At 36.6% G+C, this 15,985-nt stretch overlaps 2 protein-coding genes across 2 annotated transcripts in view; one reads left to right on the top strand and one right to left on the bottom strand.

The window, feature by feature from the left end:
* On the bottom strand, positions 1-14,099 carry GOLT1B (golgi transport 1B). Its single transcript, XM_047741512.1, has 6 exons — positions 13,832-14,099; positions 13,527-13,676; positions 7,727-7,818; positions 5,619-5,797; positions 4,601-4,682; positions 1-2,456 (listed from the first exon to the last, which is right to left on the bottom strand). The coding sequence occupies exons 1-6, from the start codon at positions 14,097-14,099 to the stop codon at positions 2,418-2,420; spliced, it is 810 nt and encodes a 269-aa protein (XP_047597468.1). The 3' UTR covers positions 1-2,417.
* Positions 13,832-15,985, top strand: part of RECQL (RecQ like helicase) — a 59,051-nt gene continuing 56,897 nt past the window's right edge. Inside the window, exon 1 of the mRNA XM_047741827.1 lies at positions 13,832-13,910. The gene's annotated coding sequence lies outside the window, so the exon portion shown is untranslated. The remainder of the gene's footprint in view (positions 13,911-15,985) is intronic.

Here is a 15,985-nt window from a genome sequence, read left to right as displayed (position 1 = left end):
TTAATAGAAAAGTACCCTTTTATTGAGAGGTAAGACAAGTGTATTTACAATATTCAATTGTTAGATCATATAATCTGACTGTGAGACTTTTTAAAGCAGCAATATTCCAGAAATTACAATTTATAAGGGGAAAAGAAAAACATTGCAAGTATGTTTCTGTTACAGAAAATACATTTGAACAATGCCAGGTACACTTAAGGCTAAGTAGTATTAGACCTTTTCTTCCATCTTCATAGCAATAATCAAAGTATATTTTTGTCACAAAGACAGAAGGCTAACTTTGGAAAGAAAGAAACATATAATGTACAGTGCTTTCTGTCAGAAGACTAGTATGTTTAAAAACAGAGCCTCATCAGTGGTTCTGAGAAGAAATATACAATGAATGCTGCCAAGCATCCCCAAACTCACATTTGAAATTAACTGTGGACTCTTTGAAAACTGAAAACTGCTCTAGCCTCTCAATCTTACTAAGGACTGGGAGATTATCAAATCCTTTACACAACTTCTAATAACGATTCTGAAGATTTTGAAAAAGAGATCTGCTACAGTGCAAAGAACATTTTGATAGAAATTCATGTCTACAAAGGAGTTAAATAATACAGATGTTCCTTACATTAACAGATACAGTTCTTGTTCTAAAAAGATAGAATTATCTAGCCACTGAAAATAATATGGATCAGTCAAAAATATGTATAAGAGTCCTACAGGGCAACTTGTATAAGTCGATCCCCAAAATATGTATATATTTGACACTCTCCAAATGAGGATATTACTTTTTTGAAGAACATTAGACACAACACTAGATCTCTTATTATTCCATGAACTATTGAGGTAGGAGTCTCATTTCATCAATATCATCTAGTTTCACAGATTATGTCATAAGTCAAATGCCAGTACCAAAAGGCAGTAATCCACAAGACTGAACCATTGAACTATATACCAAGTCTTTCCTTCTTTAGACAAGCAAGGATGGGTGTTCTCTGTGCATCAAGATTTAACTAAAAATAACATAAGCTGTGATATAATTTGTAGATGTGTTTGTAAATAAAAATCACAAATTTCAGTTATGATTTTGTGCATTAAAAAGCTAAGCAACTGTTAAAAAAAGTAAATAGTGCAATCATTAGTGGTAAAACAAGTAGTACTATAACTGCAGAAACATGTTCTTACATCTACCAGAAAAGCAGCCACCTCAGAAAACTAATGAAGAAATGGCCACTGTTTCTTTCTGCCAGACAAGCATCAATGGTAGAAAAAAGCAACACATTTTTTTAGTGTCATGTTTTTAAGAAACTAGTCTGTTTAATTATAGTAAACTAACTTTAGCATGTGAATTCAGATATTTTCTTCATGAACTCAAGACAAAGAGTGATCTTATGAAGGATTCATCATGCATATTGATTTTGATGTTAGGAAAAAGCTAAAAATAAAGGAAAACTCAGCTTTACATGAAAAGCTCTTAACAAATGTAAATTTAACCTTTTAACATGTTACATATTAAACATTATCAATAGTTATTTAACTTATGAAAAGGAAAATGATAAAATCACTACAAAAGTAAAAAAGAAAAACAAAAAACAACAAAACACAAAAAAGAAAAACTACACCATGACGGAAAAATCCATTTGGCTTGCATCATTTGGTATCTTAAATAAAAGACTATTCAATGAAAAAAGGTATGTAACAGACTACTTAATGGTTTTTGTTACATGCTTACATGTAATGAAGGATACAGATAATTAGGTCAGACTCTCAAGAAGTATGAGTAGTTCTGGAGTGGTTAGTTATAAAGAATGACCTTTGCATATTCTGTCAGTGAATATCTAGTTCAGATTTTCATCTGGCTTTAAAATATTAAGAATCAGAAGTACCACAAATGTTTTATTTTAACCATATGTTTACAAAAAAAAGTGATTAATACATCAAAACTGGATTTTCCTTAGTTTTAATACATTAAATGACATAATCCAATCTAACTCATGCATCACTTTCAGACACACAGTGCAACTGGAAATACTTTTGCCACTCCAGTGGATATTTCTAAAAAGCAAATGCCTATGGGTTCTTCTGCGCCTTCAAAAGAAGAAGAAAAGAAACAGGCCCCAGAGTTCTCCAAGGATGGCTGTGTTTCGCATATTGTGGATAAACAATAAAAATCGCCTTCAAGAGTTTCAATAAGTATTGTAACATAGATTCATCTCCTTTAGTTTGCTTGCTGACTTCTTAGCTCACTTGATTAGAAGCCTGTTCTCATGGCCTCTTTGTTAACTGCTATTGGTACTCTGTAGACTACACGTTTTAAACTTCTGTAAAGAACATTACAAGCTATTTCATGTAATTTAATTTTGTGCTGAATATTCTTCAAAGGATTTTATAAATAATACAATATTTTAAATGAGTCTTCAATTCACTTGTTGTTATACCATATTGTTGCTTTCTCCAACTTTATCTACAAACTGCAAGGAGAAGAAAAACAGGTAATTAAAAGAAAGCCCACAGCATTATAAAAACATTGTATCAACATTTTAAATGTTGATTAAAATACCCAGCTATATAAGATTAGTGGAAATTTAAGGTGTGACTGACAATGGTTAATCCAGTACTACTCACCACAATCTCCTGACACGCAAATGTGTATAAAAAAATTTTCTTTGCTAAGATTGTTTTTGCATGACATGTTATGCATATGACTTTAAGGGTACAACACGAGAAATGCAACACAATGAATAAAAAAATTGGATAAAATGAAGTCAACATTGCTAGCTTAACAAAAAATAAAAAAAATAAATAAAAAGCTGAAATGTCAGCCATTCATGCATTAATGAACCCAATAAGATATTTCAACTGACCATTACTGAGGATCTCTTCTGGGCCTATGTAGTCTTTGAACAAACAGATTTAACTCCATTAAGTTCAGTAATTAACAACATCTATTGACTAAAAATACTTTAAATTTGTGTTCTGGACTTCAGACTGAAAGTGGCAATGACATTAAAAATAGATGTAATGAGGCAAGCATAAATTTATAGTTACTGAATGTAAATTTTAACACACGTTAATGTAAGTGGTTATTTACTTTGGCTACTCCACCCCAAATGTAAAGCAACTGGGCCTTCTTCAGCATTCCAGATGGTGATGCAAATATTAAAACAAAATAATTAGTGGAGACATATTAAAAGTTATGTAACCCAAGTGGTCATAATACTATCAAAATCTAGCAATCATTTAGCCCTTCCTTTCATTTCACTATTCACATTTTTACTGAACCATTTATTATAATGAAGTAATAATAATAGGAAACATAATTTATAGTACTGGCTGTCCATTTACGCAGATACTGAAGAATCCTTAAATTAAGGATGTGAATAATGTTTACAACTGTATAACTAGAAGTTTCGGTAAATTCAAAAGCCATTGTAGAAATTCATAAGTAAAATTCATAAGTAAAAACAACATTGACTACAGTATGAGTTTGGAGATTAATGTAAATGAGATCTGGACATAACCCCCTATCAGCCCAAATTCCAACATTTTATATCATTATAAATAGGTGATTGGCACATCAAAACTAAAAGTTGCTTTGAAAGTACCATGGATTCATTAGGATTTTAAAGCAAATTTAGGAGGAGAGAAAGCACAACATTCTCTCCCCAAAGGTAACTTCAAATATCTAGGTTGTCTAGGTTATAAGATTCTGACTGTAAAATTGACTTGAGGTTGGAAATGAGATTTTGTCTTACAGCAAAACCCATTCTTCAGTGGGTAAGACATCCTTTAGCTCTCTGAGAAACCAGTTAATGCTACAGATTATCTCTCTACAAACATCTACAGACGTCTGTAAACAACTTTAGAAGTTGATGGCCCATTTTGAAGGAACAGATTTGTGAGATCATTCAAACTGTGGAGAGAGCTGGAAACAGAATTTTATCATCTAACTTCCAGTATAATTGTGATTGATTTAATTGTCTTAATGCACGCTATTCGGTGATACAGTATAAGAAAGAAAATCTTATTTGAAATAATGACATCCTGGGGTGCCTGGGTGGTTCAGAGGGTTAAGCCTCTGCCATCAGCTCAGGTCATGATTTCAGGGTCCTAGGATCGAGCCCGGCATCGGGCTCTCTGCTGAGCAGGGAGCCTGTTTCCCTCTCTCTCTCTCTCTCTGCCTGCCTCTCTGCCTACTTGTGATCTCTGTCTGTCAAATAAATAAATAACATCTTAAAAAAAAAAAAAAGAACAAAGAAATAATGACGTCCTTTTTACATAATGACTTCTAAGATTAGAAATCATATAAAAGTTAATTGTAAAGTACCTTGAACTCTCAAAGAGAAAGGTAGCATAGCATATCAGTCTGAGTTACATTTTAAAAAAATCAAGAATATTAAAAATGGATATAGTGAAACAAAATTTCAGGTTTCTTACAGTTAGCAATGATTCTTTTCTCTGGTATTCATGGTAACCATGATCTACGGTGATGTAACAATTTATATTATAATAAAAAACTTATCATTCAGGTATTGATTATTGTATTCCTTGAGGAGCATCAAAGAGTATTATTTTGATGGTTTAAAAATTTTATTTCTAATACATGATAACTTACTGATCTAATTCCAGGTAAATTCAAGAGGGATCCAAGGACTGGCACTCTTCTAATAAAGCCAATGACCACAGGAAAAAAGCCCCTAGGAAGAAGGAAAAAATGGTTCTCAGAACTTACAGATTCTTATTACCAAAATCAACTGCTAACCAAGTAAAAAGAAAAGATCTAGTTAAACTTTTGAACGTTCTGGAGATTTCAAATTTCAAATGTTACCTTTAGTGGTAATGTTTCTTACCTCTCCCCGGATTTCATCTCTTTATTATACTTCTACAGTATTGTGCTTATACATCTATAACTCATTACTACTATACCCTGCTGGTCTCTTTATAGTCTATTTCCCATTATCAGAAATGAGACATTCTCTAAAGCAGATCTGATACTTACTTTGGTTTTATGTCTCCTGTGAATGACACAGTATTTGGCAGATAGAAGACAAAGGATATACGTGTCTTGAATAAATAATTGAACCAACCTTATTTAAAAGGTATTTTCTCACATAGAATACTGTTGTTTATTCACTTAGTAACTAGCATTTGTAAAACACTGATCAAAATCTACCATACTGTGTCTGGTACAAAATTTTCTAATGTGTGTATGTACTAAAAGAATTGTCATCCAGTGGCAGTAACTATGCAGTATCAGGTTCTATGAATTAAAATTCATGTATGTATGTATGTATCAGTGTTTCGTTGCTAAAAATAACAAAGTGCCTTAAATGCAAAGTGCCTTCAATAGAAAGATAATGCTTTAAATTCCCAATAAAAGCCAATTTTATCATGTTGAAAATACAAGACAGTAACCCTACTGGCAATCATCTACATTTAATAAACATTTTTATAGTTGACTGAATTATCTAATAAGAGATTCAATAAAAGATTCAATGTAAAAAAAAATCCATTTGAGAAAATTATGGTCTTTGTACTCATGCTGATGCAAATGTCTAGGTTTTTGTAATAATTAATTATCTGGCATACTAGTTTATTGAAAGAGAAAAAGTAAAATAAAATAATTGCCTTACCTGAACAAGAGAAAGAATCCATAGATTTCAAAGATCATGCCTATCAAAGGCCAACCAATAAGGACTACAAATACTCCACCCAGGAAAAATCCTGTAGCTTTCATTTTATGTTTTTGGAAGAAGAATCTGAATGTTCTTTCTAAACCAATGACAAAAGCCAAGCCAGCTACAAATAAAACCTAGAAGAGAAAGAAGATGCAAGATAGAAAAAGTAGTCAAACACACTGCATAAATTTGAAAAGCAAGTTCAAAGCTAAATATAATTAAAAGCAGCACATCTGGCTCTCAGTGGGGGCAACTGGCTGAAGGGAACTATGATGCACGCCAAGAGGCAGAATCAAGGAGTGGGCTAAGCACAGGAAAGCTGGAGTTGGATTCCACTCTTCTCAGTCCTCTTCTATCTTGATTAAATGGAGAAAAAGAGTATCAAAGAAAGATCAGATGTTACCAAAAGGCAGGTGCATATGCAGTGTTTTCCCAGGTAAGCGAGATGGAGAGGGCTTTAGTTAAGCTGAGGAGTGGCAGAGCGAAAGAGGAAGGCAGCCCATAAACATGTCACCTGGAAATACACTTCACCACGGGCTACAGGAGTTCCTATGGATGGGAGAAATACTGACATGGCCAAGCTGATAGAGGAAACCACGCAAAGCCAGGAAGAAGATTTTAGTCTTACTTATCTCAGAATCTATGGTGGCAGCAGAAATAAAAATAAAGCTGTATGTTCTCAAATATACACATATTTTGTATGTTTTCAGATAGTGAGCAAAGATGGTCATCTATTTAAAAGCCTGCTTTTTCCCCAGGTTTTAATCCTAATACTTGCCTTTGTAACTATCTTTAATGTTTGAGCCTAAACAGTTAAGCTTCATATTCTAAACAGTTAAGCTTCATGTTCTCAGAGAGCAATGGCCCTTATATTATTAACTAAAACATCAATTTGGAATAGTTTTGTTAACCTTATATTTCCTAATTTCCAATTAAAAGCTCTATGATAATGTATACTTTGAAGATATTTAACACTATTCAGTAACTTTGTTGTCTTCTTAAAAGGGTTATGATTTATTTCTAGAACTCCTGCACAACCTTCACACATGGACAACAAAGTACATATTCCAAATAAACAATAAACATACTTTTCTCAGCAAATCGACTCTTAATATACAGATATATTAAGAGGTTTAAATGGTTTTTAAAAATCTGTTTATTTTATGTTACCGAGCCAAATGTTTCAAGTCGTATGTTTTAAGTTAGACATATTAATAAATTTACCAAGACACAGGGGCTACCAAGTCATCTACTCTGAACTCTTATCTAAAGGCAGCCTTGATTTAATCTATTGTATATTACATATCAAACACTCAACAGGGTAGTCATTCAAAAACCTCTTTAAAGATGAAATCTTGCCATTTGCGACGACGTGGATGGAACTAGAGGGTATTATGCTTAGCGAAATAAGTCAATTGGAGAAAGACAACTATCATATGATCTCCCTGATATGAGAAAGTGGAGATGCAATGTGGGGGGTTTGGGGAGTAGGAAGGGAGGGAGACAAACCATGAGAGACTCTTAATCTCACAAAACAAAACGAGGGTTGCCAGGGGGAGGGAGGTAGGGAGAGGGTGGTGGGCTTATGGACATTGGGGAGGGTTCCTGTACCCCTGGGGCTAATAATACATTATATGTTTATAAAAAAATAAATGGAAAAAAAAAAACCTCTTTAAGTGTTTACCTTTTATTTAAACAGGTTTTGTTTGTTTGTTTTGTTTTTACAGATTTTATTTATATGACAGAGAGAGAGAGAGCACAAGCAGGGGGAGGAACAGGCAGAGTGAGAGGGAAAAGCACACTTCCCACTGAGCAGAGAGCCCCTGATGTGGGCTCCATTCCAGGAACCTGAGATAATGACCTGAGCCAAAGGCAGGTGCTTAATCAATTTAGCCACCCAGGCCGAAACAGGTTTTTATTACCAATGTAAACAGAGAAGACAATAGGAATCTTTACATGAGTAACAGTAAATTATTTCCCCCAAAATTTAATAGCAGGCAATAATTCATTTGTAATTCAAGTTTCCTTATGACTTCAGTTAAAATATATGTTGAAAAACTCACATTTCCAATAGCCAGTAGAGCTTTGTCAAAAAAGAGAATCATTCCAAAGAACAGGAAAAACACTCCAAATCCTGTTAATCCCATTCCAATTTCTGCAATATAAGTTATATAGTTAAGGGCAGAGAAAAATATAAGTTATGTTAAGATCCTGTAATCTAAGAAAATTTTTCAGTTTTTCTTTTGGCTGATATAAGAAAGTAGGTATCAGCATTGCAGGTTAACTTTATGACATTCATTAAGATCTATAATAGATTGAACTAATAGCAGCAAATAACCTCAAAATTTAAGATATAAATGGAAATCTCTAATCCTTACATGACAGATAGCACTTCTCATAAACATATGCATGACAGAGAAAGATCATCAGGATTCTAAACCTCTGATTATATACTTTCTCCCTCCCAAGAACCCCTCTGGCATCAAACATAACTATATGGGTTTTCTTTTACTGTTTATCTCCTTTCATATTCTAGGACTATTATTTATATGCACAATATCTACAGTTAACTCCTTCCCCTCTTAAATTAATACCTTCTTTAACCTAGTAGAAATGCTATCATAGGTCAGCACAATATACTTCATGACACACTGCTTCTCACAAGGGCAGTATTTTGAGAAGCACATCGTTGTCTCCTCAAAAGTTAATTTTCAGGAGGTTAGGCATCATTTTAACTTCTTGATATGTTTTTATCATCTATAAATTATCTAACCCATGAATCCGTTCACACAATTAGTGTCTAAGTACTAATATCAGCTCTCCAAACGTTTCAAAGAATAGTTTTACTTAATATTAATGTGCTGGGGTTTTATTCTTTTCATTCAAAAACAAAGAATCAACTCCTAGATGCCAGCATCTCTTCTAGGTATGGACATATAGCGGTGATCGAAGTGTAAGCATTGAAGTTTATGTTCATCCTTATATAAAACCAATGATTTTATTACCTTTACATTCTCTTGGTCTTATCTTTTTATTCTGAGGATTCTTAACTTTCCAAGATTATAGTTGTCCTTTTCTGTTAATGCTAAAAGCCTAAGCTACTAAGTCACCTCTTTGATCATTTTAGTTTTGCTTTCAGGAAATACTTACCAAATCTTATTTTACCCAGATACATACTATCTACATGAAATAATGAAACAGAGCAGAAACCACCATATTTTTAGAAACCCAATTTTAAATACACTATTTATGATTTCTGATCTGTTACTTAACTTTTTGGACTTGGCTCCAGAAAGCCAAAATCTAGGTCACAGCTACTCAAAAAAATTTTTAAGCCATGTAAAATGTCCTTGTAAAATAACAGAGTTGAACACTTCTGTCATTTATTTTTCTACATCCCCGAACTCCTCAATTTACAGTTAACTACTGCCTTCCATTCCGACAACCTTTTCCCCCAAAGTTAGCCTAAAAGAATTCAGGTACTGGTATATAAATATATATATTTATATATAAATATAAATATTATAAGTGTATTCAACAGACAAAATCCTACGAAAATGTGAGGCTAATGCTTTCATGCTTAAACCCCTTAAGAGAATTGACCAAAATGACTGCTGAGCTGTTGAGCTGTCATAATTTCCTGGAAGAAAATATGGACAAAAGAACAAGTAAAATTCCATTGTATAACTATTTAGTAGTTAGGATTTAGTCACTGGCAGTTGAGTGATTTAAATAGGACTAATTTCTACCTTTTCATAAATTATCCTAATGATTACATAAAAATTTTGAGTTTTTTTTTTTTTCAAGAGTTTATTTATTTTAGAGAGAGAGGGAGGGAGACAGCTTGGATGGGAGCAAGGGCAGAGGGAGAGGCAAAGAATCTCACACAGGCTCTGTGCTGAGTGGGGAGCCTGACGAAGGGCTCAATCTCATGACCCTGAGATCATGACGTGAGCTGAAATCAAGAGTTGGATGCTTAAGGGACTGGACCATGCAGGCACCCCCAAATTTTTGAGATATTTGTTATCAGACAGGAAATTATATGGAAGTACACCTGCTATGTACTGAGGATTTGCCATGAATTATCCATGATGGGGCACTTTACATACCTTATATTACTTAATCCTTCCCATACTACTGCAAGGTGGGTGAAATTACATCCTTTTAGAAATGGAGGAAATTTGGAGAATTTGGAGATTTGGAGAAACAACTTTGTTTGCCCACAGTCACACTTCTGGTTGAGGATTTGAACTCAATCCCTATGCTGAACTATGCTGAACTATCATACTGCTTCCTACAGGATTTTTTTTTTTTTTCAGGTTAAATATGTTTGATTAAATGAAACTCAAGGGCACTGGAGCATACTGGACATCTGGGGGACGCACCCTTAGGTGATTCAAGTTTAATAGGATTAGTTGTTATCTAACAACTAAGTAGGTATTAATATAAGTATTAAAAATTGACTGGAGTGAAAAAGATAGTATCTGGATATGGTTTCACATTCACTGAAATGTTTATACAAATATGTTGCAATTCCTTTAACAAAGCTGTGAGGTGAAAAGTAGCACCAGCCCCATATTTCACAGACTCAGAGATTTGTAACTTATCCTTGCTTATAAAATCAGCAAATGTATGTATGTGTATGCATGGTGGGGGACTGCACAGCGGCTGGGCAGGAAGAGTGGTGGTTGTGGGGAGTCAGGCTAGAATTCAAGCTCAGTTTTTGGACTGCACAGCTTACAACTGTAACGTGGGCACCAAAACATTTGTACTATTTCATCCAGTGTAAGCCCAGGAGGAGACAGTTGCCTGTAACATATTTGCCAGAACTCACACTGGCATGTTGTTGCCAAGTATTTCCTGGCCTAAGGGGGCCAAAAGTCTCTAAGTGGACTCACTGTGCCCTTTCTCATCTCCCAAATTCCCATTTTCCCTATCTATGCATTCATAAGCAAAGCCCTACACAGAGTTCCCTGCTCACCACCAGAATCATACCCAGTAAAATAAATTTATTTTTCTCTGGTGCAATTATCAAACCTGCATTCCTTTTGTCTATTTATGAGAACGTTTTTCTTAAAAGAACAATTTGCTAAAAGCAGTTTAATACAATTTATCTAAAATGAAAAAAAAAACACCTTTTCGTGGAAATTTTACAAGGAAAGATGCTTAATCCAATAGCAATGACTGTTAGCATTTTGATATCTTAGTTGAAAATTTTAATATTAGCTTTTTCTTTCCTACCATGTGTTTTAAAAATAGAAAATTTCATAATAAACTGGACTGAATATCAACCAAGCTGAACAACTCAACTGAATATCACGGTAGAATTCCAAGCAAGGTGACATAATGAAGTAAAGATCTAGAGGCAGCATGGGAACTAGCCTACTCTGTCCCCCTCAATAAATCTTGTGTTTTTATGGAGGGGGGTGGGAGAGTGTTATTACAGAACCCCTTAAAACAATTATGAATTGATTTTTTTTCTGTTCAGTGCTTGGTCACTCTCTTCCAGAATCAGAATCCCAGAATAATCTTGGTAAATCACTTGAATGATGGTTAATTTCTGCAGTTAAACACACACACACACAAACACCATTTGAAATCCAAAAAGCTTTTGGTTCACTAACCATTTTGTGTTCCAATCTACTGTACTACCAAAACATTTGGCAAATGAGCAACAAAAAATATAATTTCATCTTCTTCATTGATTTAATGAAGGATGCTCACTATTCTGCCCACATTCCAATCCAATCCCTTTGTTCTGGATTTTGGAAGAATGTAAATCAGGCACTTGTCCTTATAAGAAGTCTTCAATAGAAGAAAATCTTTATGCAAAGGATACATAGTTCATATTTTTAATCTATGTAATAATCAGACTCAGACAGGAGAAGTAATAATACTTCACAGATAGATAAGCTGTGTAAAGATTAAGTACTTTCTCTAATTAGGAGAATTAGAAATAAGTTTTAGCAATTTATGTATACAATTCTAATTTTCTTGGACAACCTAATTTTAAATTTGGGTTTTAATCAAGAGAAATAGGATGCTATCACAAAGACAATAGACTCTGAATAATCCTACACAATCTATCAAAAAAATCAATGCATAATTTTATAGATAAATACCTAATGTTGTATCTGTTTTTGCTGTGAAAGACCCATAGTATTCTAAGACAGATCTCAAATAAAGTTTATACCCAGTTTTCTTAGATGGTAGTAGAGTACAGTGGACACAAAGGTTTCTGAGCCAGCAGACCTGAGATCAAGTTTTCTTTCTGTCATTTTCCTTATGACCATACAATGAATTTCTTTTGAGCATCTTTTAATTTATAAAAGAGCTATACTTCTCCCTGCCTTATAGGGCTCTTATAAAAAAGTAATGGTTTATATTGAAAGCACTTGGTAAAATGAAAGAAGATGCCTTCATACAATTGCTAGTTCCTATTATAACAGTAAAAGAAAGAAAGAAAGAAAGGGACTTTATGTGTCTTCTGATCAGAACAGGCCAACAGACCAAAATGGGTACCCTTCCTGGGCCAGTGCATTTGGCCACTCCAAAGTGCAGACCCATCCAACCACAGGAATGAGAAGAGCCTGACTGGGTTGGTAGTGTATATGAGACCTGAGAAGTTCTGTCAAGTTCAAGTCAGCCATGACTTCCATCCAAACCTTAAGACTCCACTTTGAAGTAGGGCATTTACAATGAAATTCTATTTATTTATGTTTTAAAAGATTTTATTTATTTACTTGACAGACAGAGATCACAAGTAGGCAGAGAGGCAGGCAGAGAAACAGAAGGAAGCAGGCTCCCGGGGAGCAGAGAGCCCGATGGGGGGCTTGATCCCAGGACCCTGGGATCATGACCTGAGCCGAAGGCAGAGGCTTTAACCCACTGAGCCACCCGGGCGCCCCTGAAATTCTATTTTTAACAGACTATTTAGTTTTTAAAATCTTGAAAATTAAACTAAGTTAAGCAGAATAAGAAATAAAGATCATAGCAGATAAAGCCATGTGAGACAAAAAGACTATCACGATCATTAAAAGATAGGACCCACACGGTTGGGCAGATATGTAAATACGAAAATGATTAAGGTTGACAAAAGGGTAGAAATAAGAGTGTTATAACGAAAGAAACGGAAACAGAAACAACGCTAACCTTAGACATAAGCTAGGCCTTGAGAACTCTGTGGTAGGCAGAAAGAGATGCTAAAATAATAAAACAAGCTACAAAGCACAATACACAATATTAAGGAAATAAATCGTTTCACTGAACACAAGGTGGCTTTTTTACTACTGTGGAAACATTAGGTGGTAGAAGAGTGAAGTCGTTTCAAGGAATCTTTGGAAGGTCGTTTCCAGAGGAGGCAAAAGGCGAAATACTCGAAATATTTAAGTGTAACCATATAATATATATATATATATATTTGTATGTATTTAAAAGACCCAAACCCATACTAGGTGACACTTATAATACCGCCTCCCGAACAACCGGCCAGTAGAGGACCCCCAGCCTGTCATGTACACAAATATTCCCAAGTGTGAACCACGGGCACCGCGCATCAAACTTTCTCTTGCGACCACCTGCAGGAACAAAGCCCCCATCTCACTGGGAGTGAGAACAGCGGGACCCTTGTGCCCTTAGGCTCAGCAAAGACTTCCCCCTCCCCAGATCCCCCTGACCCTCCTCCCACGTCGGCCACTGCAAATCCAGCTCCCGTCCCCTCAAGGCAATCCTGGTCCCGCATCCCTTGCTCAGTCCCGCAGGCCGCCGCCCCCAACGCCGAGCTTCATTCATTGACCCGGAGAGAGGGGCGGGTGGAGACGAGCTCAAGGAACGGGTGTAAGAGGATCCGGGGCAAGTCCTTACTCTGGGTGTCTGTTAAGGAGATCATGGCTGCGGCAGTGAGGGCAGCGGCTACCGGACCTCCAGGCGCCCAGGGCGTGAAGCAAAGTCGGGAGAAGAGAAGCCGGGAAACAACCCAGGGGAGAGCCGCCACGTCTTCCGGAAACACGCAGCCTCCCCACCCCAGCTCCAAGACCGCTTCCCATTGGCTAAGCCCGCCCCCAAGGTGAACCAATCATCCGTAGTCTTGTTCGATGACGCACATAGTGGTTGCACCTCTTCACCAATTAGAGAAGGGTGTCACTTGTTATTGGTTGAGGAAACCTAACCGGAAGGGCGGGTGCTCGCAGCTGGAGGAAAAGGAAAGGCTGGTGGCGGGAAGTTTTCAGGGGAGAGCGGCTGAAATCGGTAAGTAGTGGTGCGGAGGGCCGGCACTTTGAGGTCGGAGAGCGAGGCGGCTGGGCTGGGTGGGGTTAAGGGGTCCTTTAACCCCTGGGGAAAAGTTCGGGGTAAATCTGCTCGGAGAGGGCTCATTTTGCCTTTCCCTCCTGAGGGTGAGGCCGGTGTGTCGCGGGTCACTTCCGTTCTCTGATACATCGGTAGGAGAGAGACGGGCGAGGACTTCGCGGGTCTCCGATGGAACTTGGTCCTTGAGGGGCACGTCGGACTGCCCCCCCCTCCCCCGCCGCCCCCATCTCTAGCCTTGTCCACGCAGGAAGCTAGGTTACCGGAGTCTGTATATGGGCAGCACCACCGGGGGACGCACGAGCATAGGGGAGGTGTTGTTTTCTAAAGGCCGGTGCTGGGGAGAGGGGGGCGGGCGTCTGCTCTAGCCCGTGGTTCCTCAGCGGTGTTTGCTCCAGGCCCAATGACGGGCTGTGACTCCGTGAAGTATTTACTGTGGTGCTGTCGCGAGTTCGGAAGTAGCAAACGGAACACCAATGGGTCCCTGAAGTAGTCATTAGTAAACGTCTGTTGTGCACCCACCACAGAACAGCTGGGGAACTGGGAGCGCTCAAGCCAAAAACGGGAATGAGGATCAGGGGTATGTTGTTCCAAAGCAGCTTAGAGAGTAAGCAGTCTCCGCGGTGATTTCCCGAGGTGACAAGGAATTGGTTAGTGGTTACTCATATCAACCTTGGGAAACGGTTTTTGCTTGTATTTTCCAACGGTATAAACAAGTAATTGTCTAGCTGAAGTTAGTCTTAGAAAATAAGCTCAACTGAGCTTTGTATCACCAAACTGGTTTTGTCTGCTCAGGGAATTTTCAAGACTGGTTTGCTTTTTATTTTAACAATTCCTCCTTTTTGGTTATTCTGATCAACCAGTATAGTGTAATTTTCAGGTTTCTCTGTTGATGTATTCAGGCTGAAGAGTCACATTTTTGCTGTTGCCATTAGTTGAGTCATTAGGCTCAGGCATCATGTCACCATCTTCATCATTTATGGGGTTATTGTTGATTTCATCCAGTTGTCTGATCTGATGGATACCGTTTGGCATGGGAGTGGCTGCTGACCCGTCTTTAAAACCCTTGAGAGTATGCAGCACATTAGAGAGGTAAATATGATTTAAGGAGAAATTCCCAGAGGAGATTCTCCAGAGGTGACTACGCTGAGTGACCAGTAGCATCAGCACATTGTCCTCCTCACATGCACTCTTTTGGATCCTTTCTCTGAAGTTTATATCCATTTGTCCAGCTTTAGCTTGCATGGCTTTGGGAAAAGGGCCATTTTATTTTTATAGTGATTCCAAGTCAGAAGAGTGGGAGGAAATTGGAAGTGTTAGTTTGTAGAGTTCTAGCCAGATTTTGGAGGAAACTAGAATTTAGGATCCAGCCCAGTTTATAAGTAGAAAATAAAACCTGAAGGGCAGTTACCAGCAGTAGAATCTGATAGCTACAGAAGTGTATTACTGAAACATAGTTTTTCTCTATAATCATCCCATTTCTATCAAGATAACTACAGTTAGACTAATTTGTTTGCAAACTGAGTCTAGTTTCAGTAAATTTGGCCTGATTATCTATATTAAGTGTAGCAGAAATGGTAGAAATGGTGATGATATAAGCTCTTTTAAATCTACTTTGCTGGAACTTTTCATAAAGAATCTTAAAAAGAAAAAAAAATTAGATTGAATTTTTCAAGGCTCTTTGGGCTAAAGTAGCCAAGCTAAGAACTTGTCTAATATTGTCCTATTACAAGGAAATCAGATTGAGTTTATGTAAATATATATATTGTCATGAAAAATAAGAGTATTTAGTAAGAGTTTCTAAATTCTGACGGTATCAGGTAGGGAGAAAAAGATAAATGTTTCAACTGTTGATGACAGAAGTAGGTTTTACTGAATCATCATTATAAACTATCGATAGCCTAAAAGAGAAAAGAAAGACTTAAATCTGGAAAACAAAACACTGAAGAACCATCATTGTTTTAAATGAAGTCATAACAAATTATAATCATCTTCATTAGTTCATTGAGTCTCCTGTA

Source organism: Lutra lutra, chromosome 8 (assembly GCF_902655055.1).
Source record: "Lutra lutra chromosome 8, mLutLut1.2, whole genome shotgun sequence".
Taxonomy (NCBI): Eukaryota; Metazoa; Chordata; class Mammalia; order Carnivora; family Mustelidae; genus Lutra; species Lutra lutra.
The sequence above is the reverse complement of the archived record's forward strand: the minus strand, read 5'-3'. Positions and strand labels throughout refer to the sequence as shown.

Coding starts and splice junctions, on each gene's coding strand:
- GOLT1B (XM_047741512.1), bottom strand. CDS start 14,099: ATGTATCAGAGAACGGAAGTGACCCGCGACACACCGGCCTCACCCTCA. Junction 13,677..13,831: donor TGCGAGCACCCGCCCTTCCG/GTTAGGTTTCCT, acceptor TGGGGTGGGGAG/GCTGCGTGTTTCCGGAAGAC. Junction 5,798..7,726: donor CTCTACTGGCTATTGGAAAT/GTGAGTTTTTCA, acceptor TTTCTCTTCTAG/GTTTTATTTGTAGCTGGCTT.